General features: G+C 40.6%; 1 protein-coding gene across 2 annotated transcripts in view; it reads left to right on the forward strand.

The window, feature by feature from the left end:
* SLC4A4 (solute carrier family 4 member 4) overlaps positions 1-26,981 on the forward strand; it is a 398,910-nt gene that overhangs the window by 346,672 nt on the left and 25,257 nt on the right. For both annotated transcript variants that reach the window (XM_020988496.2, XM_020988499.2), the window contains exons 16-20: positions 2,011-2,202; positions 9,797-9,910; positions 10,401-10,562; positions 24,362-24,540; positions 25,667-25,739. In XM_020988496.2, the coding sequence (XP_020844155.1) occupies positions 2,011-2,202; positions 9,797-9,910; positions 10,401-10,562; positions 24,362-24,540; positions 25,667-25,739 (720 nt within the window). The remainder of the gene's footprint in view (positions 1-2,010; positions 2,203-9,796; positions 9,911-10,400; positions 10,563-24,361; positions 24,541-25,666; positions 25,740-26,981) is intronic.

Below are 26,981 nucleotides of genomic sequence, written 5' to 3' on the forward strand. Positions count from 1 at the left end.
TATACATATACATATACATATACATATACAATATACATATACATATACATATACATATACATATACATACACATATACATACACATACACATACACATACACATACACATACACATACACATACACATGCAGATGCAGATACAGATACATACACATATACATATACATACACATACACATACACCACACACATATACACATGTATACATATACATATGTACACATGTACATATGAATACGTATACATATATACACGCACACACACACACACACACACACACACACACCCTCACATACAACTATTTAGTCTATACGTCATCTTGAAAGCCAGGAAGAAATCTTAGCTGTTTATGGGGTAGTATTTGTTGATGATGTTAGAATTTAGAGTAAAAATTATGGCACATTTTTGCTGATTTAAAAATATTATAATTTTGCTGAATAAAATATTTGGTGGTAGTTGATTAATCTTTCAAAACCAAAGACTGCACCTTTTAAATGCAGGAAAATCTTGACCTTAATAGTGGAGGAAAGGCCTGAAGAAAAAAATCTGTGTTCAGCAATCTCAAATATAAAGCAAAGTATGATTAATCACCTATCAAAAGTAAAGGTTGATAGGGAGAAATTATGCAATTCAGTCATTTACACATTTGCGGGAAAATTATGTTATAAAAATTTGCATTCTACTTTTAAAAAATTAACTTGTTTTAACACCTTACTTCTTGAGGTCTATAGAGTAAGCTCCTTCAAACCAGGGTTTGTGTTTTATTATGACCTAGTTCCCTCACCCCATACGTCACAACTGTTCTGTTAGTAACTACCAGTATTAGTGGTATGGTGGGTATGGGAGAGGATGCCCTTGCTTCCAAGGAGCAAAGAAGCAGATCCTCACATTTAAAAGGCAGTATTCCATTACCAGATATAAAAAATCTTTAACCCTAAAAGAAATTAGTAAACAAACAAATTTTCCTTTACAAGTCGATATACCCCCTCACTACACTGTGATAGTAACAGCCATTTATCTGAAGGTCAGACATTTGACAGGTTGAGCTCTTTAGACAACAGATGGGAACCTGGAGATAAAGAGAAAACTTTTCTAAGAAGCAGTAATAACTTCAGCACTGGGAGAGCCAGGGGAGTTAATTGTCACTTTTTTTTTACTTTGAAATAAATATTTTCATACTACTATCTCTGTTTTTTTTTATAAATTAAAAATAATTCCAGCATGTTGAGCGGCCACTCTTGGGTGAACTCATCGGAGGCCATGGACCAGAGTCACCTAGGATGGGCGTACAGGGTTGGGGAGCGGTCTGTGGCAATGAAGGGGATGCCCGAATCAATGAGATCACAAATCGATTTGAGCATTATTGAGTAAAAATAATCATCAGAATAAAGTTCAGGTGTTTTCAATGCAGATTGCTTTAGAAGGTCCATAAAAGGTCCATAAAAACAAGTAAAAGACTGAAAATTTATTTCTAACTTGCTAATATAGTTTTTTCAATTTTTTCTAGAGATTAACATCTTTAAAAAATTAGGAGGTGAAGGGTTACTTTTAAGTTATTTGGAAAATTCGCTCATCTCAAATGCATTAACCTCTGATACTGCATTACTATGTTTTAAGTTTTCAGCCTACTAATTAGCAGTCAGGGTCATGGAATCCATGCTTTGTGTCTGTAACACTGGTAGCTTAATTAAGAACAGATGAAAACTTGGTTACAATCTTTTTTTTTTTTAAATGAAGCTTAAAAGATCTCTTTTGGAACAACAAAGGGGAAAAAGATCTCAGATACTCAAAGACTGAGGATGTTTCTACCTAGTTCCATGGTTTGTTTCTTTTAACGAAACATGACTATAGCATGTTGGCTAAATGATCCATTAAATCTGTTTCTTACATGGATTTATCTTAAGTACTTTGCAAAAACTTATTACGCTTTCAGTACCATCAGGTTGTCATAGGTTGATGAATGCAAGTTTCTATGTCCCATATAATATTTTTAATTTTTTTTTCTTTAGCCTCCTAATGCCACCATTGACTGGGCGTCTTTGTCTAAGAAGGAGTGTTTGAAATATGGTGGGGAGCTCGTGGGCAACACCTGCAAATATGTTCCTGATATCACGCTCATGTCCTTTATCCTCTTTCTTGGTACATACACGTGCTCTATGGCCCTGAAGAAGTTCAAAACCAGTCGCTATTTTCCAACTCTGGTGAGTCTCTTGGTATTTAAAAGTAATTCAGGAGGGCCCATCTTGAAAACATCCCCCTCACCATGGTATAACTGTAAATTCGGGGATAATAAAGAAAAATAATAAAATGTCATCTAAAAAGAGAAGATAGGTTTTATGACCTTTTTGGTGTTAACTCTGAATTGACCAGAGTTTGAATCTTTTTTTCCATCAGTTGCTATTTGTATGACTTTGGGTAAGTCACTTCACTTCTAGGCCTCGGTTCATTACCTATAAAATGAGGGAGTTTGGACCAGATGTTCTCTGAGGTTTCTTCTAGCTCTAGCTCTGTGATGGACCTACCCTACAGAAAAGCGGCCCCTCACTGCCTACATTGTAGGCTCCATGTGTTAAAATCCTGGGTGAATGTCTTTGTGTACGCTTTTCTTAGAGTATCAAACTTTAGGTAAATTTCCATGACGCAATCTCATTCAAAATCAAAGACCTGAATTGAACTCTTTCTTGAGCTCATATTTTAAGGTTGGAGTCAAAAAGACCTGAGTTCAAATCCTGGCTTTGTGACCCTGGGCAAGTCATGTAACCTCTCTGTGCCTCAGTTTCCTAATCTGTAAAATAAGAGAGTTAGACTTGATGAACTCCAAGGGCCTCTTCCAGCCCTAAATTTATGAGCCTGCAGTCTTTATTTTCTTGTCACTGTGGACCGTTCTTTCACCCTCTTTTGGGGGAATTTTTCATTTATTTGGGGGCAGGGTCCTTTCATTTTTCCTTCCCTTCCTGAAGGAGTCCTCTTTTTTTTTTTTTAAGAAGAATAGAACAGGTGCTTTCTGAAATATGAGTAAGGATCTCATGGGCATCTTAAGATCTGCTGAATATCCTATTTCTAATCAATTTAAAAGAACGTTTTTTCAGCTAAGTGTGCAGATGATATAACTCCCAAGTTGCTAATGGCTTTGCAGATGTCTAGAATTTCTCCTGTTTTGATAGACCGAGGTCATTTTCCAGCCAGACATAACTGTTACACAGAGAAGGCAGGGCAGGTGAAAAAAAAAGGCATTGCCCTGATGATATTTCAGTTGTCCTGGTTGCTCTGGGCTAAATATTCCCAAAATGGCTTGTACCAGCCTATGATAGGAACAGGGCGAAGAAAAACCAGCAAAGAACAAGAACAAAAATACCCAGCAAGGGGTAGTTTCTAAGAGTAGCAGACTATTTGACATTCTCATTTAAAGAATGTCAACTCACCAGACACCAGCATCTTTCCACAAAATTGGCATCTAGGTATAGCATGAACATGACACAGAAAGAGGCATTAGAAGTGAGATGGGGACTGGATCTGTTCTTTTATTGGTTCAGAGAACTTATCACATGCTCCAACAATGTGACATCTTCTCTGTAATTTGGATAGTTAGAGGGTTGCCTAGGACAGAGTTAAGGGACTTGTCCAATGTCATGCCATATATGTCAAAATTAGGACTTAAGTCCAGGGCTTCCTGATTCTAACACCTGTTTTCTCTGGACTATGCCATGCGGCCTGCTGTGTTAGAATTAGGAGGAAGACTGTCTACACCAAAAAAATTTCACACCTTCTTATTGGTGCTGCTCCCATTTGTCAAGATGTATTTCTTGAGATGAGTTTTGTGATCACTACAGACCACCTGGACAGAAAGAGAAAACAGATGAGGAGCTCAGGTTATAAATCCTAAGTGTTGACACAGAGGTGTGGTTCAATAGCAATGGGAAATTTCAACTCCCCAGACATGCCAAAGCTCTCTCTGAGCCCAAACAGAGCAGCTAACAACTCCTTTTCTTGCTGTAATGTAACTCCATCCTTCAGAAATCATAGGAACCAACAAGGAGGAATTCTGTTTTGGTTCTGATTCTTACCAGATGGGAGGAACCAGTTGCTGGGTGAAAATGATGAGCGCCTCAGTGGGGGAGTGGGGGAAGCTTACTGCTTCCTAGAGTTTGTAATGGAAATTTAGTTGTTTGTTCTTTGTTCTTGAAGAGGACCAAAATGACATCACAGGGTGGTGTCTTGACTTGTGCATGAATTGGATTTTGGTGAGGCAGAGCTGCTCAATGTCAGTCTCATTCTTTCCTCCAGAGTTATCAGAGTCCAGTGGCAAGACAGAAATCAAGATGACTAGTGATGGCCTTGGACGCAGTGGATGACCTTGGCCTTTCTAAATTCAAGTCAAACTTTGAGGGTCTTCCCCTCCCAGATTGATATTTTTGTGATGGTAAAGTAGTCCATCTTTTGTCTCAGTTCTTTACCTAGCCCTTGGTGATAGAGGAGGATAGGAAATCTGGGCATAATTGGACATGCAATCTAGATTTTGAAGGGTTCAGAGAAAATATAGGTAGTATCCCCTGGATTAAAATTCTACAAGAGAATTCAGTGAGGGTAGGAGGCATGGACAGAAAATTCTCAAGAATGCCATTCCAAAGATATAAGAAGAATCAATTGAGAAGAAAGAAGGGGGGGGAAGGAATTGTCTGAAGAGGCTGATGTATATATGCAAAGAACCCATCAACTGATTTCTATTGTTAAAAGGTATTTACAGAAGATGGAAGCAAGGGAAAATGAGATGATGAGGCAATAATTGTTCATCTGCAAAACTCTTTCTTTCTTTCTTATTTTGCTATTATTTTCTTTGCCAGAGGAGAATGAATCATCTTTATATTGGAAAGAATAGAAGAGAAATGGCTGATGGGGAGTCAATTTCCTAAGTAATTAAGGAGATAGTAAAAGAAAACCTACCCAGCCTTGATAAATATGCTTCCTTCCAGAAATGGAACTGGTGGATGAAATCGCTAAACCACTGGACGTGATGTAGGGAAGATTACATACAGGATGCTCCAAAAGTCTTGGAGTAGTTTTAAGCATTCATAACCATTAATGATCCAAGGCTTTTGGACTGTAGAACAAGAGAGGTGCCCCAGGACTAGAAAAGGACAATGATTTTTAGCATTTAGTATTTATAAAATACTTCATGGTCAGTAAAACGCTCTACAAATGTTGTCTCATTTGATCCACCCAACAACCCTGGGAGGTAGACGCTGTGATGATCACCCCCATTTTACAGATGAGGAAACTGAGGCAAAGGTGACACCTGGAATCACCAAGTTAGTATCTGAGGCATTATTTGAACTCAAGTCTCATGGACTCATCTATCTACTGTGGCAGCTCACTGCCTAGCTAATGCCCAAGTTTTTTTTTTCTTTTTTCTTTTAAAGAGAGGGTAGGAGGAATGGATTTGACAAATAAGAGGCCAATGAGTTTGACTTTGATTCTCAGTAAAATTTTGGAATGTGTTATTAAGGATATGGTTAGAGAATGTCTAGATAGAGACTTCTCATTTGTCTGAAGTCTCTGTGTCTCCAGAGAGAAGGAGCCTCAATATAGGCCTATGGTCAAGTCTAGGGACATTTTTCCAGAGTACACCTTTGTCCTTCCTGGTGGTGTGGTCCTCTCATTTATGGAGAGCACTTGCTCAGAATGCAATGAAAATCAGCACGTATCTTCAGGGGGAAAAAAACTATTATAAAAGTACCGATAAAAGGAAACTCCTCCCATGATCTTTCAGATCCTCCCTCCTTCCAACTGGGAAGAAGCTGCTTGCTGACAAGGAGCTACATGTAAACGTGGAGATAACAGTACTTGTATCCTACATCCAAGGCAGTGAGGTAGTGCAGTGGATAAAGTGCCAGGTCTGAAGGCAGGAAGACTCATCTTCATGAGTTCAAATGTGACCTCAGATACTTAATAGTTGTGTGACTTTGGGCAAGTCACTTAACCCTGTTTGCCTCAGTTTTCTCTTTTGTAAGATGAGCTGAAGAAAAAAATGTCAAACCATTCCAGTATCTCTACCAAGAAAACTCCAAATAGGGTAGCAAAGAGTTAGCTGACCCGTTGCATTATTGTTATCATTACTAATTGTGTTTCTTATTTCTTTTATAATATGGTAATATAATACTTCCAATTATCACTAACAGGCCAGAACATATACAGTTTGTCATCCAAGTGCTCGTTTATCATATTTATTTGGAATATAACACCAAGAATATGGGAAGAGTATAAGAGAAAGGAGCTATTTAGAGAAATTTGACATCAGAAATAAATATCATCTTTATCAATCGCTTACAGGTTGCGTTATGCTGCATTAGTCACTTATATCAGGATCCCCTCCAGTGAGAACAGCTCTGGAGGCAAAATATTCTTTTGTCGTGGTTAATTTAGCAACAGCAGTAATTCTGCAAAATGAAAACAGAATGCTCTCTTGGGTTTCAGGAAGATTAAAATCACTTCTCCCCCTCAATGATTAATTGGCTCCTCATTGTTGCTGTCTCCTATTGTGGCTATTTCAATAATTAATACTACAGCATCCCTCGGGAAGTGTGTGATTATAACGAGTGTCTTAGGTTGTTGTTCTGCTAAGCAGTAAGGGATAGACTAGGGCTCTTTGAGAGGCCTTCCCCAGCTCACTCTTGCTTTTAGCCTTTTGTTTTGGCAGTTTTGATGATTATGTAAATGGGCTGCTCCTATCCTGATTCACTGAGATATCTCCCAATTAATTCTGCAGGGAATGAGGATCGCTACTTAGCTCTTCATTTTCCTCCTTACCTCCAAAAAGAAGGTGGGGAAGGGGGAAGAAAACCTCCTGAACTGGGCAATTATTCCATTCAGCACATACGCTGGAGTTCAGGGATTTGGGATTTTGTATTTTGTTTCTTTTTGCTGACATCATCTCTTTTAAGGACCTTGGCTGAAGGAATGGAGAATGACATATGCTGAAACAGCTGTTTAGTCACCATATTTGCATTTTTATTTTCTGCTAAAAAACAAAGCCATGCCAAAACAAACGAACAAAAACCCCAAAAAACTATCACTCACTCCGCCTTGGGTTGTGCACTGTGTTTGTCTCAGCCAACAGGAGTGGAAGATTGGTCACTAGCAGATTAACGAAGAGGGAGCCAGAAGAGATCCCAAGTTCTCTCTGAGTGGGCCCCCACAAGCAATGATGTTGGGCCACACTTGTCTGAGACTCCTCATTCCACAGGAGAGGACAGATGACCTTGTGGGAGCAGGTTTTCTCATGAATGGACTGGCATGTCTAGTCACTGCCAGAAGTAAGTGATAGGGAGGTACAGACTTCAGAGTGTCTTAATAGATTTAGATTTGGTTTCATTTCTATATTTTTAAAATGTTACATTTCCTTTGGGTTTGAAAGTAGGCCAAATTGGTTGGAATACATTCATGTTTAGAGGATAGGATATGGATGCTGGTCCAGCAAAGGAGACTTAGAAAGAGTAGTTAGGGAGGGTACTATCTAACCCCTCCCCCAAAAAAACCTCGTCAACAAGGACAACAGAGAAGAAGCTATCAAAGAAGAGAACGTAGAGCCAAGTATCAACTGGTGAAGAAGGGTGAGGTCTGAGAAAAAGGCCATTGAATTGGGCCATTAAGAGACCATTGGTGATATTGTAGAGAACAAGGTCATTTGAGTGATAAGGTCAAGGGCAAGACAAGAAGGGAGTGAGAGAGGCAAGGAGAACATACCACAATGATGATATGTTTGGCATTCGAAGCCCTTCAAGATCTGCTTCCAGCTTATCTTTCCAGGTAGATTTCATGGTACCTGCCTCCCCTCCACACATGCAGGTTCTATGTGCCATCCAAAGCGGCCTACTTAGTGCTCCCCATAAACAGCAGCTCATCTCTTACCTCCGTGTTTTTGTCTGTGATGTGGCCCATACTTGGAACGCTCTCCTTTCTCACCTGTGCTTGTCAGAATCCCTAGTTTGCTTCAACGTTCAGCTCAGAGGCAACTTCCTCCAAGAGTTCTTACATCATTCACCTTTAGTATTCCCCTACTAATTAGGGCAGCTAGGGGGCACAGTGGGTAGAGCTCCAGGCCTAGAGTCAGGAAGACTCATCTTCATGAGTACAAATCCATCCACAGACACTAACTCGCTGTGTGACCCTGGCTGGGCACGTCATTTAATCCTATTTGCCTCAGTTTCCTCATCTGTAAAATGAGCTGGAGAAGGAAATGGCAAATTACTCCAACATCTTTGCCAAGAAAAACTCCAAAATGGAGTCACAAAGAGTCAGACACAACTAAAATGAGTAAATAACAAAAAATGAGCATTCTTTTTCTCGTTCCTCACCCAAATTACTTTGTATTATTTTAATATTGAATTGCTGTTGAACGTGCTTTTCTCCCACACTACAATGTACACTTCTTGAGATCAAAAACTGTCTCATTTTTGTTTTGGTTTCTCTGGTGTCTAGGACAGTACCTGGCACATAGGAGGTGCTTAATAAATGCTTGTTGAATTGAAGGCTTAGAACTGCAAGGTAGGACAGTAAAAATGCAGGTTGATGCACTTTAAGGTGTGCAGAGTACTTTCCTCAAAACAATCTAATGGGACAGGTAGCACTCATATTATCTTCTCTCAGATGAGACATCTGAGAAGGCCTTGAAAAGTTAAATGACTGGCCCACGATCAGAGTAATTTTCTGAATCAGGAGTCAAACTGAGGTATTTTGACTCCACATCCAATACTCTTTTCCTTATGTCATATTGCCTCTCACCAGATTAGGGAATGGCTAATCATTTTGTTACTCTGTAAATGGAGTTCATGAAGGGGAGACAAATCTGGAAGCCTTGAATGTCAATCTAAAAAAGTTGGGGTTTTTTTATCCTACAGGAAATGGGGAGCCCCTAAAGGCTTTTGATGAGAGACTTGAGTGATTAGACCCATGCATTAGGAAAATTACTTTGCCAGCAATATGAAGAATAAATTGATAGGAGAAGAGAGGATTTAATGGGTATTTGTCCATGAAAGAAGACCTTGGTTAGAGTAGTGAGGGGGGGACAATAGGAGACAGATGTGAGATATTGCTAGAATAGAATCAACATCATTTATCATGGATTGAAAAAGTAGGAAGATCCAAAGTAGACTCCAAGATCATGAGCCTGAGTCCGAGTTCCAAGATTGTGAGTGTGGTGATGACATCTGCAGAAATAAGCAAAGATAATGAATTCAGTTCAAAACATATTGAGTTTGAGGGCTAAGTGGGATGCCAAGGAGAGGAGGGCATGACTTACTTCAAAGTATCAGAGGCTTCAGAGAAACCAAGGAGGATGAATACTGCTAAAAGTCGTTGGATTTGGTGATGAGGTCATTAGTAAGTAACATGTGAATAGTGTTTTGTAGTTTTCACCTCACATGTGAGCTTATTTGATCAGAATTTGCATTCCTCTGATGGTTCCTTTTTTTCACGAATGAAAAAGCATTTATTAAGCACTTACTTGGGTCAAAAACCTGTGTAATCTCACTAGAAGTGGTGTATAATCTCTCCATATTCTTCCAGATCTAAAATGCCATTTTTCTGCTCTATCAAGTTCTAACTTTGGACCTATTTTATCATGATATCAGTTCATAACATAATTTAAACAATGACCAAATCTCAGCGTGATTCCTCCAGTCCATCGGCCCTGAGACAATGATAGGATTACCTTCATGTAAACAAAGTTTCATTCTCATGGAAATCGAGCAATGTTTTGAGTATTAACCTAAGTCAATGGTGTCTTATTTCTTCTTTTAGGCAAGAAAACTTATTAGTGACTTTGCCATTATCCTGTCCATCTTCATTTTTTGTATTGTCGATGCCCTGGTAGGTGTGGACACTCCAAAACTAATTGTGCCAAGTGAATTCAAGGTAGGTGGAACTTCTCTCTCTCTCTCTCTGTCTCTCTCTCTCTCTGTCTCTTTCTCCATCTCACAATCTCTCTTTCTTTTACTGCTCATCTCTGATTCTATCTCTTCCTTGCTATCTGTCTCTGTTTAATCTGTCTCTCTCTGGGCTTGTCTACCTGTCTCTCCACTTCTCTCGATATGTAGATGCTGCTGGGTTTCTTTGCCCTTAGTTCTATAAACTGACATAGCTCCCTGTACACTAGCTTTGTGAAATTATTCATTGGTCCCACAAAAGAAACATGAGATCTGTGATGGAGGGTCTGGGATCATTCTTGTCTGTATGGGCCATGAAACAATGTATGTTGACTAATGAGTCTTTAGGCATATCCAGATGAAAACCATAGAGGCAAAAGTACTTCTCAGAGGTTGATTTATCCTTACTTGGTAGGCATGCTCACCTCAAAATTATTATGATTATTCTGAAGTTTTTCCTCCTCTCTTTGTTCTCAAAGCCAACAAGTCCCAACCGAGGCTGGTTTGTCCCACCCTTTGGAGGGAACCCCTGGTGGGTGTACCTTGCATCTGCTATTCCTGCCCTGCTGGTCACCATCCTGATTTTCATGGACCAACAAATCACAGCTGTTATTGTTAATAGAAAAGAACATAAACTCAAGGTGAGTTTCTTTCTTTCATAATGTGTAGTTGTTTGTGCCTTTTGCTACCGTTATAATCAATGTCTTTTCCTCTCATAAACATCCCTTCTAAAGCTCTAATTATCGTAGAATCTGAAATTTAGAACAATAAGAAACCACCTAATAGAGATCACCTAATAATAATGAACCTCTATATAGTGCAAAGTGTTTTCTAAATATCTCATTTTACGTTCACTACAACTCGGGGAGGTAGGTGCTATTCTTATCGCCATTTTACAGATGAGCGAACTGAGGCAATCAGCGAGGTAAAATGACTCAGCTAGTAAGTGGCTGAGGCTGGATTTGAACAGATAGTGCTCCTGACTATAGGTTCAGTAGTCTCTACATTTTGTTACCTAGCTGCCCTCATTTCAGAAAAGTCAAGAAGTGCTGACTGGGTACAACATAAATTGATGTTGCATGAATCAGTAAATTGATACATTGATGTGCAGGGTAGCACAGTGGATGGAGTACCCAACCTGGAGTCAGAAAGACTCATTTTCATGAGTTCAAATCCAGCCTCAAACACTTACTAGTTGTGTGACCCTGGACAAGTCACTTAGCCTGTTTGCTTCAGTTTCCTCATCTGTAAAATGTACTAGAGAAGGACATGGCAAACCACTCTGGTGTCTTTGCCAGGAAAACCCCAAAATGAGTCACAAAGAGTCAGACACACCAGAAAACAACTGAAATCATAACAACAAACCCAACAGGGCCCTCACTGCTGCAAGGCAATCCTTTTGCATCTCTTTGATTCACTCTCCTATTCAATACATTTCTACCTTTTCCACATCTCTAGTATGTTGGCTTCTCTCTTCTCAAACAACTGTCACCTTAATGCAGATTCTAATCATCCTTTACCTGACCTCTTACAGCAGGCTCCAAATTGACTACTTGGCCTCCGTTCCATCCTCATTCCCTATCCATCTTCCACTCAGCTGTGAAAATGATTTATTTCTAAAGCATAGGTCTTACTTATGTCACCCAAACTCCAGTGGCCTCCTGTTCCTTCCAGAATCAAATGGAGCAGTCTGTTTTTAAAACTCTTCACAACCTGGACCTTTCCTGCCTTTTCATGCTTTTTTTGCTTCCATAAACTCTATGATCCAGTGACCCTGGCCTACTTGGAGTTCCTCACAGAGGACACCCCATTTCCTGACTCTGCACATTTGCATTGGCTGTCCCTGAGGCATAAGATGCTTTTTCTCCTCACCTCTGCCAACTGCTTTCTATCATGACTCAGCCCAAACCTCACCTTCTGAGGGGAATCGAATTATTTGCTTATTGTCTCCTCCATGTAAATGTAAGCTTCTGAAGGCCTTTCTTTGCACTTCTAGTGCTCAGCACACTACTTGGCACACTCTAAGCTCTTAAAAAATGCCTACAAGATATCTGACTGCTTGTTGATTCATTGATAGATGAGTGAACTAGTTTCCTACTAGTCTCCTTCTGGCTAATACACCCGGATACTGTCTCTGGGTTTTATTGGAAAAGCCACTACAAAAAGCAGCAAGCTCTGGTAACACTCTCATTTTCTTACACACGGAAGTTGTAAATGAGTCATTTCAAGAAGGCAGCATTTTTTTTCCCCCAATGGCCAGCTCTGGCTATGTATATCAGATATATAAATCTTCAGGGATATGAAGCAGGCAGAGGCAAGACATTGGGGGCAAGGAACAAGTTTGTTTCCAGTTGGTAATGCATTATATGATTAGTTTTCATCAGACATCAGCAAATACTTTATATAGCTGCATTTTGGAGGAAATTATTTTCATAATTGCTAAGTGTAATTAAAATAGAGACTTAGAAATGATTCAGTTAGGAAAAAATGAATAGTAACATTGACTTTCCTTTGCCTTAGAGCTATTTTTAATCACAATAAATTTTGCCCTCCATATATATAGTATACATATTTGTATATATATGTACACACATATACACACATGTACATATATTTTGCATGTCAAATACCACTGGCTGGCATTGTGAACTGGAGAAACACAGGGTGTTCTCCAGAAGAGAAGATTATATCTATTTCCATCAGATTGGTAACAATCTTTTAATTTAAACAATAGCTTGATATTATCTGCATAGTTATGCCTAGAACAAAACATCCTAAATTGGGGTCCATAGACCCTCAAGGAGTGTCAATAGATAAATTTCAAGGAGTCCATGATTATTTTGTCTTTCCTCTAATTGAAATTTAGTATTGCCTTTACCATTTTTTAAAAGTGATTTTGAGATGGGATCCATAGGCTTCAACAGATTTCCAAAATGGTCCATGATGTGAAAGGTTGTAAGGACCTTCGGCTAGTATGGATATGCTGTGCTAGTTCACCTGGCCACACCTGGCCCAGCCTTGATACAGATGTGTGCAACAATTCCGAGTTCAGGTCTATGATCTGTGAGCTTTTGAGAAAACTGCTGGATATCTGTTTTCTTTTTCACAAATGAAGAAACATTCCTTTATGTCTCTCCATCTCTGAAAAGTGTTGTGCCAGCGCGTGTCAGAGGGATATAGGCATTGAGTAGACAAGTAAAAAGCTCTTGTCACATTTAGAATTGCTTATTTGGAAACATTCCTCTCAGTAACACGGGCTGCTGACTGAATGCAGTCATTCCCCCCCACACACACCTTTTTCCACCTGCGGATAGAATAGTGTCAAAGAGCATTTCACCATGAATGCAATCGCTCCAAAAGCTGTTCCCTCCGGGGTAAATTGTGCTCACATGGAGTTAAAGAAGGACAGTCAATTAATCACAAGAGAGCTGTGGTCCCGTCTCTAACTTGGAAAGCCGAGGACTACTTGAAAATGATTAAGAAGAGAAGGCTTGAGGTGTCGAGCGAGACCAAAGCATTACGATATGAAGAGCAGCATGCTTTCAGAGAGCGTGTGTTTCCGCACTGAGCAAGCCAAGCTGGCTGGCTCGCTGCTCGCATCGGTATCGGACCCGTTTATCGCCTTCACTGAACAGCTTGGTAACGGTGTCAGACTGCCAGAGTCCTTGGCTTTCGTTGGCCTTCACACTGCTTGGTTATTTCTTGCAGTATTGCTGCGGGGACCTCTTGAATAAACCACAGTTCACAGAGGTCCTGACTTTTCCAAGGTCAGTCACAGAGCCATTAGCAGAGTCAGAAAAGAGAATCTGGGAGCTCCTCCTTTGGAGTCTAATATCTCTTCATTAGACCAAAGCGTGTCTCCAGAGGAAACAGACTCAGGGTAGGGGTGAAGTAAAGGTGGGGGAGTAGAAGTGCAGCGATGAATTTCCAGAAAACCCAAATGATCTGGTGTAATGAATGTCGAATACAGCCCCTCCTGTCCATTTTCGGTGGCACCACCATTCCCAAGCTACTCTAAATGAGGACTGTGTGACCTCGCTCTGCTGTAATGTAATAGTGAGGTCATACCTGATCTCTGCCTATCGTCTCCCATTCCCTTCCCAATCCATCCTGAACACCACTGCCAGATTCTTTTCCCTAAAACACTACTCCGATACTGCCATTCTCCTATGCAAAGCTCTTCCCTCAGTGTGGCTTCCCACGTCTGCTGAATCAAGTGCTGACGCTTTACCCTCCGTGATTCCATCTCAAGTGCCTTTTCCAGTCTTATTCCCTTACTAAGCCTCCGTAGGTGCCTTGTGCTATAGCTAGATTGGAAAGTTAGCAACGAGCCTTGCCCCTTTCTAGCCCTGAACATTTGCACGTGGCTGGAATTCCCTGGCCCCTGTCACTGAACACCAAAATTCTATCCGTCATTCAAGACAGCTGCTTCTTCCATGCCCATGCAGTTTTTCCTGAATGCTTTCCCCCTTATTTCCCCTTCTCTCTCTCTTTCTCTTCAATTTCCCATGGCACAGTCTTTATTTGTCTCTTATGGCACTTATTACATACTGTGATTTCACTGAGGTGGGTACTTCTTAACCACTACAATTCAACCTCAAGGCAATTCAGTCTAACAGATGCAGATTAGTAATTGGTTTTGCACACTGCGTGACACTCAACATGGGAGGACCCAAAGATAAACGATACACAGACTGGTTTTCACTGAGTGTACAGTATGATGGAGGGAAAGATAGATACACTAAGTCAAACAGTCGACTAGCATTTAATAAGAAATTCTTGTGTGCTGGGAATACAAAGAAAGGCAAAAGTAGTCCCTGCCCTCAGGGAGCTTATATCCTAATGGGGAAGACAACATAATATAACATAACATAACATAACATAACATAACATAACATAACATAACATAACATAACATAACATAACATAACATAACATAACATAACACAACACAACATTTTACACAATGCAACACAATATTTTACATTTATAACATTTATAATATTCAATTATACCCTGCCACATGTTGTATTTATATTACACATAAATATAATATTTACAAATATATTCCTGTAACTATGCTATTGATACATATTAACATATGCTATATATATGGTTTAGCCTCATGTTCATGACTCTCCATGATTACTTCCCAAGTGCCCTTTCCAGGCTTGTTCCCTTACTAAGCCTCCACACTTGCCCTGTGTTCCGGCCAGATTGGACAGTTAGCAACTGGCCTTGTCCCTTTCTAGTGCTGTACATTGCCCATGGCTGGAATTCCCTGGCCCCTGTCTCTACCAAAATTCCAATTAATCGTATTATATAAATAGTATACACAACTCTACTCTTTATATACTATGTAATTATTTGATTGTATTTGTGTGCGTATATACGTACAAATGCATACATACATACATATGCATAACATACATGCACATACATACACACACATGCACACACATATGCACATATACATACAGAGAGGATGGAAGGGACTCTCAGAGGAACGGGACTAGTACCTAGTGAGATCAGGAAAGACGTCTGTCAGAAGGTGGAACTTAAGTCTTGTGGAAAGCCAAAGATTCTGAAGAGGAAGGACGTTCTGGGCAGGAAGATGGGGAGGGCTGGAGATGGTGCTCCTGAGGTAGGGAGGCCTTCACTAGATTCCTTTGAATATTTCATGAGAGGGAAGAGGGGAAGGAATGAGCATTTATTAAGTGCCTACCACATGCCAGGCACTGAGCTAAGCTTTTTAGAAATATCTTGTTTGATCTTCATAACAACCCTTCGAGGTAGGTGCTGTCATCTGGCAGTTGAGCAAACTAAGGCAAACAGGGATTTTCCCAGGCTCACACAGCTAAGGTTTGAGGCCAGCTTTGAACTCAGGTCTTGGTAACTCCAGGCCCAGAGCTCTATGCCCGGTGGCAGCCCCTTGTTGCCTCTGAGTACTTCTGGACACCAGTACAACACCTGAACTGTCCTTCGTTCTCCCTTTCTTGATTCACGATTAGCCTGGTCACCCCTTTTTTTTACATTCTTTCATACTACTTTTTTTTTTTTTGCTTTTTGGTGAGGCATTTGGGGTTAAGTGACTTGCCCAGGGTCACACAGCTAGTAAGTGTCATGTGTCTGAGGCCAGATTTGAACTCAGGTCCTCCTGACTCCTAGGCTGGAGCTCTATCCACTGCACCACCTAGCTGCCCCCACACTACCTTTTACATCATTTCTTGAGTGCAAGGCATCATTGGTAAGGTGCTTATCACAGCCTGCCAATACCATCGTGTGTCTTCCCATTAACTTTTAGGTCATCCCTAGTCTCTGTCTGTCTGTCTTTCTTTCTTTCTTTCTTTCTTTCTTTCTTTCTTTCTTTCTTTCTTTCTTTCTTTCTTCATTCATTCATTTCTTCATTTATTTATTCATTCATTCATTTACTTATTTATTTATTCATCTATTTATTTATTGTTTGTTTGTTTATTTATTTATTTATTTGTGGGATTAAGTGAATATCTGCAAACATCATTTGCATTCTCATCAAAAGTCATGTCCTGCTACTGGATCATTCGGGCTCTGGGTGGTAACAGGGCAGAATGTGTTGGAGCCAGCTCTTGTGGGCTGTTAAACTTTCAGTGTGAGCATTTACACCTTGGAAATTGGCAAATGCTACAAATTAGGGCTTGATTCATTGTTTTGTTGATTTTCTCAACTAAGAAAGTGACAGAGAAAACATTAATAATTCAGGTTGAATTTAAAAGTATGGCCTCCTAGAAAGCTGGGTCTTAAACATATTATCAGCACACCCTCAGAAAAGAGGCAGGACTAAGTCTAATGGGGCAATTTTTTTTATTCTAGTACCAGAAAATAGTTTTGGACAAAAACGCCTTGCCTATTTATCCTTTGCAGCACCTAACACAGTACTAGGCAAGTAGCATGACATAGGAAGGCTTCCTTTATAGGAACAGATGGGATAGGTAACACCTAAGATTACTTCAAGCTCTAAAATAATGTGGTTTTTGTGACAGAAAGGGCTCAATAAATCATTGGTGAGGGAGGGGTTATTCCTGGGTTCCATCCTGTGTTATGACCTCTTTCTGTATGGCTTCACAGGCCCCTGGAACCCTGATAGCAAGCCCCATTGGTGATGAGTGGGGAGCACCAAGCCTCCGGACAAATGCTCCTTCTGCTTGGCCTCCTTGCTGCTGGGGAGAGCCTAGATATCCATTATAGACCACTTGGACTTTTTATGTTTATAGAACCTTCAAATGCCTTCCTTTTGTTTTAAGAGAGTGATCAACCCACATTATGTAGACATTACTCAACTTCAGAAGTCAATATTAGCCTTGAGTCCTAAAATTACACGTTTTTGCCATGTGTTAATGAAAACAGACTTTTTCCCTTGTAAGTCCATCCTCATCATCAGTGGACAGTGACTGAGCTTATCACAGTATAGGATGCTGTTCAAGGCTTGGTGATATGAGACATAATCCCTATCATCATAGAGGGAGGGAGGGAATAAACATTTATTGAGTACATACTGTGTGCCTGGCACTGTGCTAAGTTTACAAATATGATTTTATTTGAACCTCACAACAACCCTAGGAATTAGGTGCTGTTATAATCCCCATTTTAGAGTAAAGGAAACTAAGGCAGAGAGAGGATTAAGTGACTTGCCCAAGATCACACAGCTGGGAAGTGTCTGCCTGCGGCTGAATTTGAAGGGCCTCTCTCCGGGCCCTATCTACTGCACCATCTAGCTTACTGAGGCTGCAGGACGTTTATGTAAACACAAAACAAAAGCCTGAGTAGCATATGCTCCATATTGAAACCTAGAGGCTGTTGGGAAGGCTTCCTAGAGGAAGTGAGATGTGCACTAGGCCCCCAAAGAAGAGGCAGGTGAAGAGAGGGGAGAGAGACCAGGAGAATGGTGGAGAGCATGGACTTTGCTGGATGACTTGGGAATTAATGTGTAGATGCATTTGGCCTGAGCAGGGGGTTCCTGTGGGGAGCGGTCAGAGATACACTGCAGCAGGACGTTCAAGCTACCTCTTTTTAGGTCCTGCTTCTGTTTATTTATCAATTATTTATCAGTTGGAATCTGTGCCATTACCTGTATGTGGAGCCTCACAAATGGGCAGGAATAAACAGGTTTGCTCCTTGTCATTGAGGGAACACTTATGGACCCAACAGCCCACTGAGAACACTGGCAGTATGAAAGAAATTGGCTTTAGAGTCAGATGATCTGAATTCAAATCCTACCTTTGATATTTGCAACCAAAGAGACCTTGGGCAAGTCACTAAATTTCCTCATCTCTAAAAATTATGTACATACACCCCCTCACACAAATGTATAAGTGTATATGTGTGTGTGTGTGTTTGTGTGTATATATATATATATATATATATACACACACACATATACACTCATATATGTACTCACATATGTATATAGTATATATGCAAACACATATAATATATACGATATACTATATTATATAGAGTGCATACACTATACACACATAGACATACTACATGTCTATGTGTGTATACATATATGCATGTGTGTATATATACATATATGTATGTGTATATATGTCAGGGTTATCCAGATGTCCTGCAGTCCCTTTTAGCTCAGAATCTAAGATCCTGTGGTTTCAGGAATGAAACGCACATCTTCAGAAGTGCCTTTTAATCAAATGCAGAAATGATCCTTCATGCACCCACAGGCAAACATTTGGCTTCTTAGGGTATATATTTTGTATTTACTTGCATGTATTATATTGTTTCCTTCAGGCAGGTAAGTGGTACAGTAGACAGAACACTAGGCTGGAGTCAGGGAGGCCTGAGTTCAAATCTAGACTCAGCTTACAAGCTATGTGACCCTGACAAGTTGCTTAACCTCAATTTCTTCAACTGTAAAATGGGAATAATAATAGTACCTGCTTCGCAGGACTGTTGTGAGGATATTTGAATAAGAACATATTTGTAAAGCACAAAGTAGGTGCTGTATAAAATGCTTATTCCCTTCCCTTCCGTCCCTCTTCCCCTTTCCCAGAATTCATGATTCCACTTCCCACATCCCACTTCATACATGAGATTCCTCCAGTTACAAGAATAAGAACAATAATCATCATCTGCACGGCACTTTTAAGGTTTACAAAGCTCTGCCCATATGAGCTGTCTCTCTTCTCTGTAGACGTCTCCTTAAGACTAGACTATTGCACACCTGGAGAGGTCCCTTGTCTAATCTACCTGAGGCTTCCAGCAGTTACCAGCAGAGTGCCTTGCTCACAGTATGGCCCAAGTCAATGCTTGCGGATTGAATGCTGTCGTTTTCCAGATAGCAATTACCTCCCTGAGTAGCAGTTTGGAGAATTCATGCTTCTAGGGTCAGGGGACCCTGCCAGTTTGAGAGTCATTTGCAAATCTAAATCTAGTAAAGTCACGCCACTGCTCTTGTGATTGATTTAGCAAACAGTTAAGAGCAAGAATGGTTAGCATGAAAGGAAGGAGGAGGAGTCCTTCAGAGGGGACAGCTTGTAGCTGGCATGAAGGACAGCTCTGATGTCTCCCCATCTGGGATTCCCTTTGTCACTGAGCCCTTTTTCAGCTTCATATTATAGTCACTATCTTTTACATACAAGTAAACATTCAGGGGGGCCAAGGGAGACATTGACTTATTGATGGAAGTTGGTGACGTGAACTGGTCTGGCCATTCTTCCCAACCGGATTTGTTTACTGTCAATACATTTATCCCCTGGGGAAAGAGCTAGGGTCCTTCCCACCCAACTGGCCATTCACCAAGCATTTATAGAGTGTCTATAAAGTGCCAGCCACTAGGAACTCAGAAATAATCATGAAGCGTTTGAGACATAGGTCAGAATTGACTGTTCAGTCCTTTTCAGTTGTGTCCTACTTTTCTGACTCCAGTTGAGATTTTCTTGGCAAAGCTACTGGAGTGGTTTTCCATTTCCTTCTCCAGCTCATTTTACTGATGAGGAAACTGAGGCAAAGAGGGCTCAGTGACTTGCCCAGGGTCACACAACTAGTAAGTGTCTGAGGCTGGATTTGAACTTAGATTTTCCTGACTCCAGGCCTGGCACTCTATCCACTGAGTCACCTAGCTGCCCTTCCTGATGCATAGTAAATACTTAACAAATTCCTGTTGATTTGCCTTAACCTTCCTGGGTCTCAGTCTCCTTATCTGCAGAGGGAAGGGTTTGGATTAGATGTTCTCTAAGTTCCCTTCTAGCTCTGAATCTGTGATCCTCAGTCATGGAGGCTCCCTGGGCCTCAGTTTTGCCACTTACAAAATGAAAAGTTGCATGAGACAGAGTTGTCCTTCCCCCTACCCTTCAGAGTAGCCCAGGCTGTACTTGTCCATAAATATGTTCTCTGAGCACATGGTATTCCAGACCCCTGTGCGTGAAGGCCTGGTGTCCCACTGAAAGGAGAGCTATGTTCTACTTGGCTGTAACCAAATCTCCAGGATCGCGGTTGCTTGGCTTCCAGTGTAAACCATCATCTCCCTGCCTTGGAGCCAGCCCTCCCACGCCTTCTCCTGGGCCCTCCCATTCGGCTGTTGCCTTTATCCCTTCCATGCTGTGCCCATCGGCTGTTCCCTTTTCACAGCCTCCATAGGGGTGTTCAGGATCTGATTTCTTTATAAATAAAGTGGAGAGATGGAACCAGCGAAATAACACTTTAGAAGAGTTTAAAATATTTATTCAAGGAGTAAAAAAACTAGACATTGTATTAGATTGTCTGCTTTTCCAGTCAGAAATTGTTTTTTGACCACGGAAAGATGTTGTTTTAAGCTAGTTATATTTCGATTCAGGGGTGATTAATTATTTTTATGACTTGTCCCAGTCCAATCAGAATTATTTTCCAAAGTGAGGAGCAGCTTTGCTTATTCAGCAGTAATTTAGCACTCTGTTAGAGGGTCCTTTGGTCTAGTTCTGCAAGCATTTTTATTAACTATCTACTATGTGTTAGGTATAGTATTTGGAATACAGAGACAAATTAAAACAGTTGTTGGCCTTAAAGAGATCACTCTCTATTGAGGGACACAAGATGGACACATACAAGCAGATAGCTAGCTAGATAGCTAGCTAGATGGACGGATAGATGGATAGATGGATGGATGGATGGATGGATGGATGGATGGATGGATGGATGGATGGATGGATGGATGGATGGGTGGGTGGATAGAGAGAGAGAGATATGCATGGATGCATGGATGGATAGATGGATGGATGGATGGATAGATAGATGGATAGATAGATAGATAGATAGATGGATGGACAGACAGATGGATAGATGGATAGATAGATAATCTATGTAGGTGTAGATATAGATATATAAAAGTACTTCTAGGGGTAGGCAAGGAGGGTACAATTCTACTATGAGGGCAGTTTGTTAATATAATGGAAGATCCAGTGAGCACAATGGGAGGGTTGGGAGGAGGGAGATAAAGATAACCTTTGATAATATTAATATTTAGCATTTATAGAGAGCTTTAAGTCTTGAAAAGTACTTTACATATATTATCTCATTCAATCCTCTTTGTAATTTTACAGATGAGGATACTGAGACAAAAAGAGATTAAGTGATAGCTAGCAGGTATCTGAGACAGGATTTAAACGCAGGTGTAGCTGACCCCACGTCTCTATCCACCAGGCTTCTAGCCCTCCCTAGCTCTCGATGAGAATTATTTTTCTGATTTAACAATTCAGTTCAGTTCAACATCATTGAGTACTTTTTATATGTCAATCAGTAAACATTTATTAGTACCTCCTATGTGCCAGGCACTGTGCTAAGCACTGGAGATACAAAGAGAGGCCAAAGACAATCCCTGCCCTCAAGAAGCTAACGGTCTAATGGAGGAGCTATGTAAACAGATGGGCTTGAACCTATATAGACATGTGAATTTTTATATGCAGACATACATTTATACAACTTTTGGGAACTGGAGAATGAGGAGGAGAGGGATGGATAACCACACATGACCACAGCTAAATCTTAGCAGGGTGCAAGATAGAGTTACCACCCACACATAAGTCCTAAATGGTGCTCATTGACTTTGTGTGTTGTGAAGGTCACTCCACTCAATCTGAGTAGTCCAGAATACTTGCGTGCCCCCCCCCATAATCATAGCGTTTACATCTGGAAGAGACCTTCGAGGCCATCTAGTTTAAACCCCTCATCATTCAAAGGAGGAAACTGAGGCCCAGAAAGGTCACATAGGTAACAAGTGGAAGAACCAAGGCTTAAACCTACTTCTTTGGGCTCCATTTTGAATTCTCTCTCTCTCCCACATCGTGGGGTTTTATGTTGAATTTCCTACCACCAACCAAAATCTGTCTTCTACAAGATGTTAGCCAGGAGTTACCTTTCAATATTAAGGATCTCAAACCTCATGTTCAAACTTATGTCACTTGTTTGGTCTACACTAACCTTACCAGGAGCAGAAAAAAAGCAATGCTACTGTCTACAGGTAGCTTACCAGACAAATAGGCATTAGAGTGGTCTAACATTTTGCATCATGAAATCATTTCTCTAGTGCATTGGGGTCAAACTCAGATAGAAACAGGAGCCACCAAGCTGTACGTAAGGATCCCAGTCCTTTGATGTCTTTGCTCTAATGAAGCTGCCCAGAGCCAGCTTGGGGGACATAAACAGCATAGGGATGGGGGAAAATAAAAAGAAGCAGGATTGCCTTGGGAAATGTTATCAGAGATTATTGAGGGACTTGAAAATAAGGTCTGTGGGGGAGCATCTACAATGTAAGAAATTTGTAACCGGATATTTAGCTGGAACAAGAGAAGACTTAAGGGTTATCCAACTAATCCATTAACACTTCTATCAGTAGTAACTGAAGAAAAGGATTAGAATACTAATTACTGCTGATATTCACATACTGCTTTGGAATTGGCAAAGTATTTCACTCACCTTTCATTTGAGCCTTAGGAGAGACTTGAGGTAGTATTAATCCCATTTTACAGATGAAATAAAGATACAGGACCACTGGAGTCATTGTCAGAGTCCAGGACTTTTTCCACTTTCTATTATATAAGATGAAGGTGGCTTAACTAATTGAAGGTGTCAAATTGATTCCAGGGGTTTTAAACTTGTGTTAGTTGAGAGAACATGACAAATGGAAAAATCAGGAAGGGGGAGGGGAGGAAGAATTCAAGTTTAGGTATGCTGAATTTGTAGTAAAGTCGGGACATCCAAGTGCATATGTCCAGCAGACCCTTGGAAATGCACGCAGGGCAGGGTGTGCTGGTAATTGTTTAACAACCTGTTGTCCAGGGGAAAAAAGTACAATGACACACTTTTAAATTAGATTAAGTTGACATTTTGTCCTTAACTTTCCTAAGTCAGGACAGCCATCAAAACAACAAATCAAGCCCCGATTTATAGTGTTTGCCAATTTCTGAGAGAGCAAATGCCGACATAGAACATTTAACAATCAGCTTTCACAAGCTGGTATGAGGAGCTCCAGTAAACCATTGACCAGAGCCCTCAAGAGAGATCAGGATTGAAGAGAGAAATTTTGGGGTCATCTGCACAGAAGTTGTAGTTGAAAACTTGGGAATAGATGAGATACCCAAGGGAAGAATATGTTAAGAAAGAAGAGTAGAGGGTCAAAGACTAAATCTTGGAAGATGTCAGTATTATTATTATGGAATATTACAAGAAATCATTAAGAAAAATTGTAGTTTTAGAACAAGAGAATAAAATAAAAAGATGTCCTCCACATTTAAGGGCAGGAGGAGGAAGGGGACTCATTCAGTTCTCCAAACTGTTTTTAAGACAATTTGCTTAAAAAAAAAAAAAGACAGTGTTCGAGGTACTAGGAATTCAAAGACAAAGCTAAAATAGCTATTACCTTCCTACTTTCTCCAGGGGAATATGCAAAAAGGGTCAAGGGAAATAGAGGAAAGGAAAAGCACTACCAATTGAGAAGATTGGGGAAGGCTTCAAGAAAGAGGAAGCCCTTGACTGTGACCTTGACTTTGAGGGAAGATTAGAATTCTAAGGAGCTGAGGTGGTGGTGGTGCAGGTTATTCTCAGCCTGAGGGAGAAGGGGTGGGGAGGGGAAAGGCAGGAGATGAAGTGGAGAGCGCCTAGAGAATAGAAGTGAGTTTCAGCATTAGTCTTCTGAACTCGTGATTGATTATTTCATGGATCAGAGTTCTGAAGTCTTTCAGCATGGCTTTCCTTTCCATTATTGCAGTCACCATGTAAATCATTCTCCTGGCTTGCCCCATTTGGTTTTGCATCAGTCCCTATAAGTCTAACCAAGTTTCTCTTAATTCTTCATAGTCATATATACTATTCCTTCCCCCTGCCCTGTTTATGCTTTCCATTTCAAGTGGCCATTGGCTATTCACCCAATAGGCATTGGTTCTGACGATAACTTTGTTTCTCCTCTCTACAGAAGGGAGCTGGCTACCATCTGGATCTCTTCTGGGTGGCCATTCTCATGATTATATGTTCCTTCATGGCTCTCCCGTGGTATGTGGCTGCTACTGTCATCTCCATTGCTCACATTGACAGTTTGAAGATGGAGACGGAGACATCTGCACCTGGAGAACAACCCAAGTTTCTAGGAGTCAGGTGTGCCAAGCTAGAGGAAGAAGTCCCAATGCTTATGTAGATTTCAGGGATCATAACACATATGCATGCAATTCTTCATTTTGAGCAAATGAAATTGAAGCTAGGAAAAAGGCCAGTTGGGATTAGTCCATTCCTGCAAGTTATATTCTAGGAAGGATTTAATTTTTGGCCACAGCATGGTCATTGATGCCTTTTTCGAGTTCACCCCAGGTTGGGACTCTTTAACCAATTTTCCTTTTAGGGCAAAAGACTAAATATGGGACATTGTCCTAAGGGGTTGATTTTTCCAGAGGACATTTCAGGGATGTCATATTTACCTAGAGAGAATAGAAAGACCACCTTTTAGCTTTATTGGGACCTCAATGAAGCTTTGATGCCTGCCCACGAATCAGAATTTTGGCCCTTGATAAGCATCTTCACAATGGAATTTTCTGCCTTGAAACTCACCACTGAGAAGTTCTGACCTGGACCAGTTGAATTAAAGTGACTCTAAAGGCATGGAGGCAGGACCTGTATCATGCCTGTTGTATACTTTCCAGAGGTTCCTCCTTGTATGTGCTTGCTTGTAGAGCCCCGAGAATGGAGTCATTCTAGCCAAAATGGCAGTGATGGACCAATTCTTTGGGAAGAAGGTTCTGGGTGTGAATGATATTTTTTAAAAGTATCACTAATTTGGAAAGGAACCTGATCAGACTTATTTTTGTTTGTCAGCCAGCATATGAGACAATATCATAGTTGTCTCCTGGGAAAGAAAAATTATTCTGTAGATGGTCAAAGTGCTTTTAAAAAAAATTATGAATACAAACAAGCCAGTAACTGTCAAACAAGAGTGATTTTTTTCATTCCTGTCTCTCATACACAAACCTGTCGATCAAGAGCAAAGAATTTAGCAGGAAGATTTTTCATTTATCCTATCAGTCCTTCAAACCCATGCTGCAGTTTAACGAGCCGGTCAGTTGGTAGTCTTTTTTTAGGCGTTGAGTTTGTACACTGCCCTGAAGGTATTAATAATACGATATTTGAGCCACATTCAACATTGACCTGAATGGTTCACGTTCTTTGGGGGAAGTAAGGAGCTAGGAACGTACGTGTGAAAACAGGAGGTAACCGTTTGGTTTCATTTCAGGGAACAAAGAGTCACTGGAACTCTTGTGTTTATTCTGACTGGCCTGTCGGTCTTTATGGCTCCCATCTTGAAGGTAAATATTCCAGATACTCTCTTCTTCTTCCTTCTTAGAATACTGATAAAGTGATGTATTAGAAGGAGAGTCCTTTTCAGCTATTTGGAAGTTTGGGATGAATGCTTACAGAGATATTGAGGCATGTGGCCAGCTGGGATGGAAGCTCTAGCTCCCCGCTTTGATCTTTCTTTACTTCCATTCATTTCCCTCACACTTTATGATGCTCTTATCACTTTCCTCCTTCCCCACCCCTTATTGCCTTCTGTTAATACTGTCCGTTATCTCAACCCCCTTACCTGCCCTCCCTTCCCCCACTCCTTCCAGCCTCTAGATTGCCAGGAAGCTGGGGTGAGTCCAGGTCAATATGGACCACCTCTTTTTTTTCTATTAGCTGTTCTTGCTGACAGTGGGAGCACTGTCTTTGGCTCCAAAGATAGTTGCACAAAGAAAGATTAGAGAAAATGACTGGCCTATAATTAGAAAGCTTAAGAAATAAACTTCTAGCAGAGAAAAATTACAGGGTAGATTGAGAAATTCAGTGTAAGTCATTGTGAAGGTTTGCAGGATGGCGTGCACAAATACCTGCATAGATAACACTGAAGCTATGGTGGGGAAAGTCTCTAAGGAAGAATGAGAATCTGTGCTGAGATATAATCAGCTTCCTCTTCCCTTTCTAGTTCATCAAGTTTTAAGTTAAGGAAAAATCTGAAGTCAGTGAGGGGATTGATTGGCACCTTCAGCCTAATCCCCTAACCCCCTTCTTACCTCTTATCCAGATGCAGCTTGTTTTTTCTTGGTTTTTCCGTGACATCAAAGCAATTAATTGAAAAGCACAAAATTCAATCCGCTTGTTGCTTCTTCTCCAGAAGCCAAATGACTGGTTTAATTGATATTTTTGAGTTGAGAGAGGCATGGCCTTGCCTGCAGCAACTGGGAATGTGATTACAAATAACATATTTTGGTCACGTATCCCCTCCTTTTATGGATGAAGAATTTGAGGCCTAAAAAGTCTAAAGGACTTGCCCTGGATCACACATCTCCTGAGACCTGGTCCATTCTTCTCCCTAATACTCCAGAATACCACCAAAAAGAGTCTTTAATGGAGAGTAACCTGCTAACTAGTGCATGGAGAAATGGTCACAGATTTCCTGCTTATGTTCTAGCAGGCCAAACTGGGGCCATTCTAAACATTTTTCTGTTGTTTTCTATGACTGAATAAACTTTCTCTGGAATGATGGGACAAGGCCCCAGGTTGATAGT

Source organism: Phascolarctos cinereus, unplaced genomic scaffold (assembly GCF_003287225.1).
Source record: "Phascolarctos cinereus isolate Bilbo 61053 unplaced genomic scaffold, phaCin_HiC Scaffold_9;HRSCAF=440, whole genome shotgun sequence".
Classification (NCBI taxonomy): Eukaryota; Metazoa; Chordata; class Mammalia; order Diprotodontia; family Phascolarctidae; genus Phascolarctos; species Phascolarctos cinereus.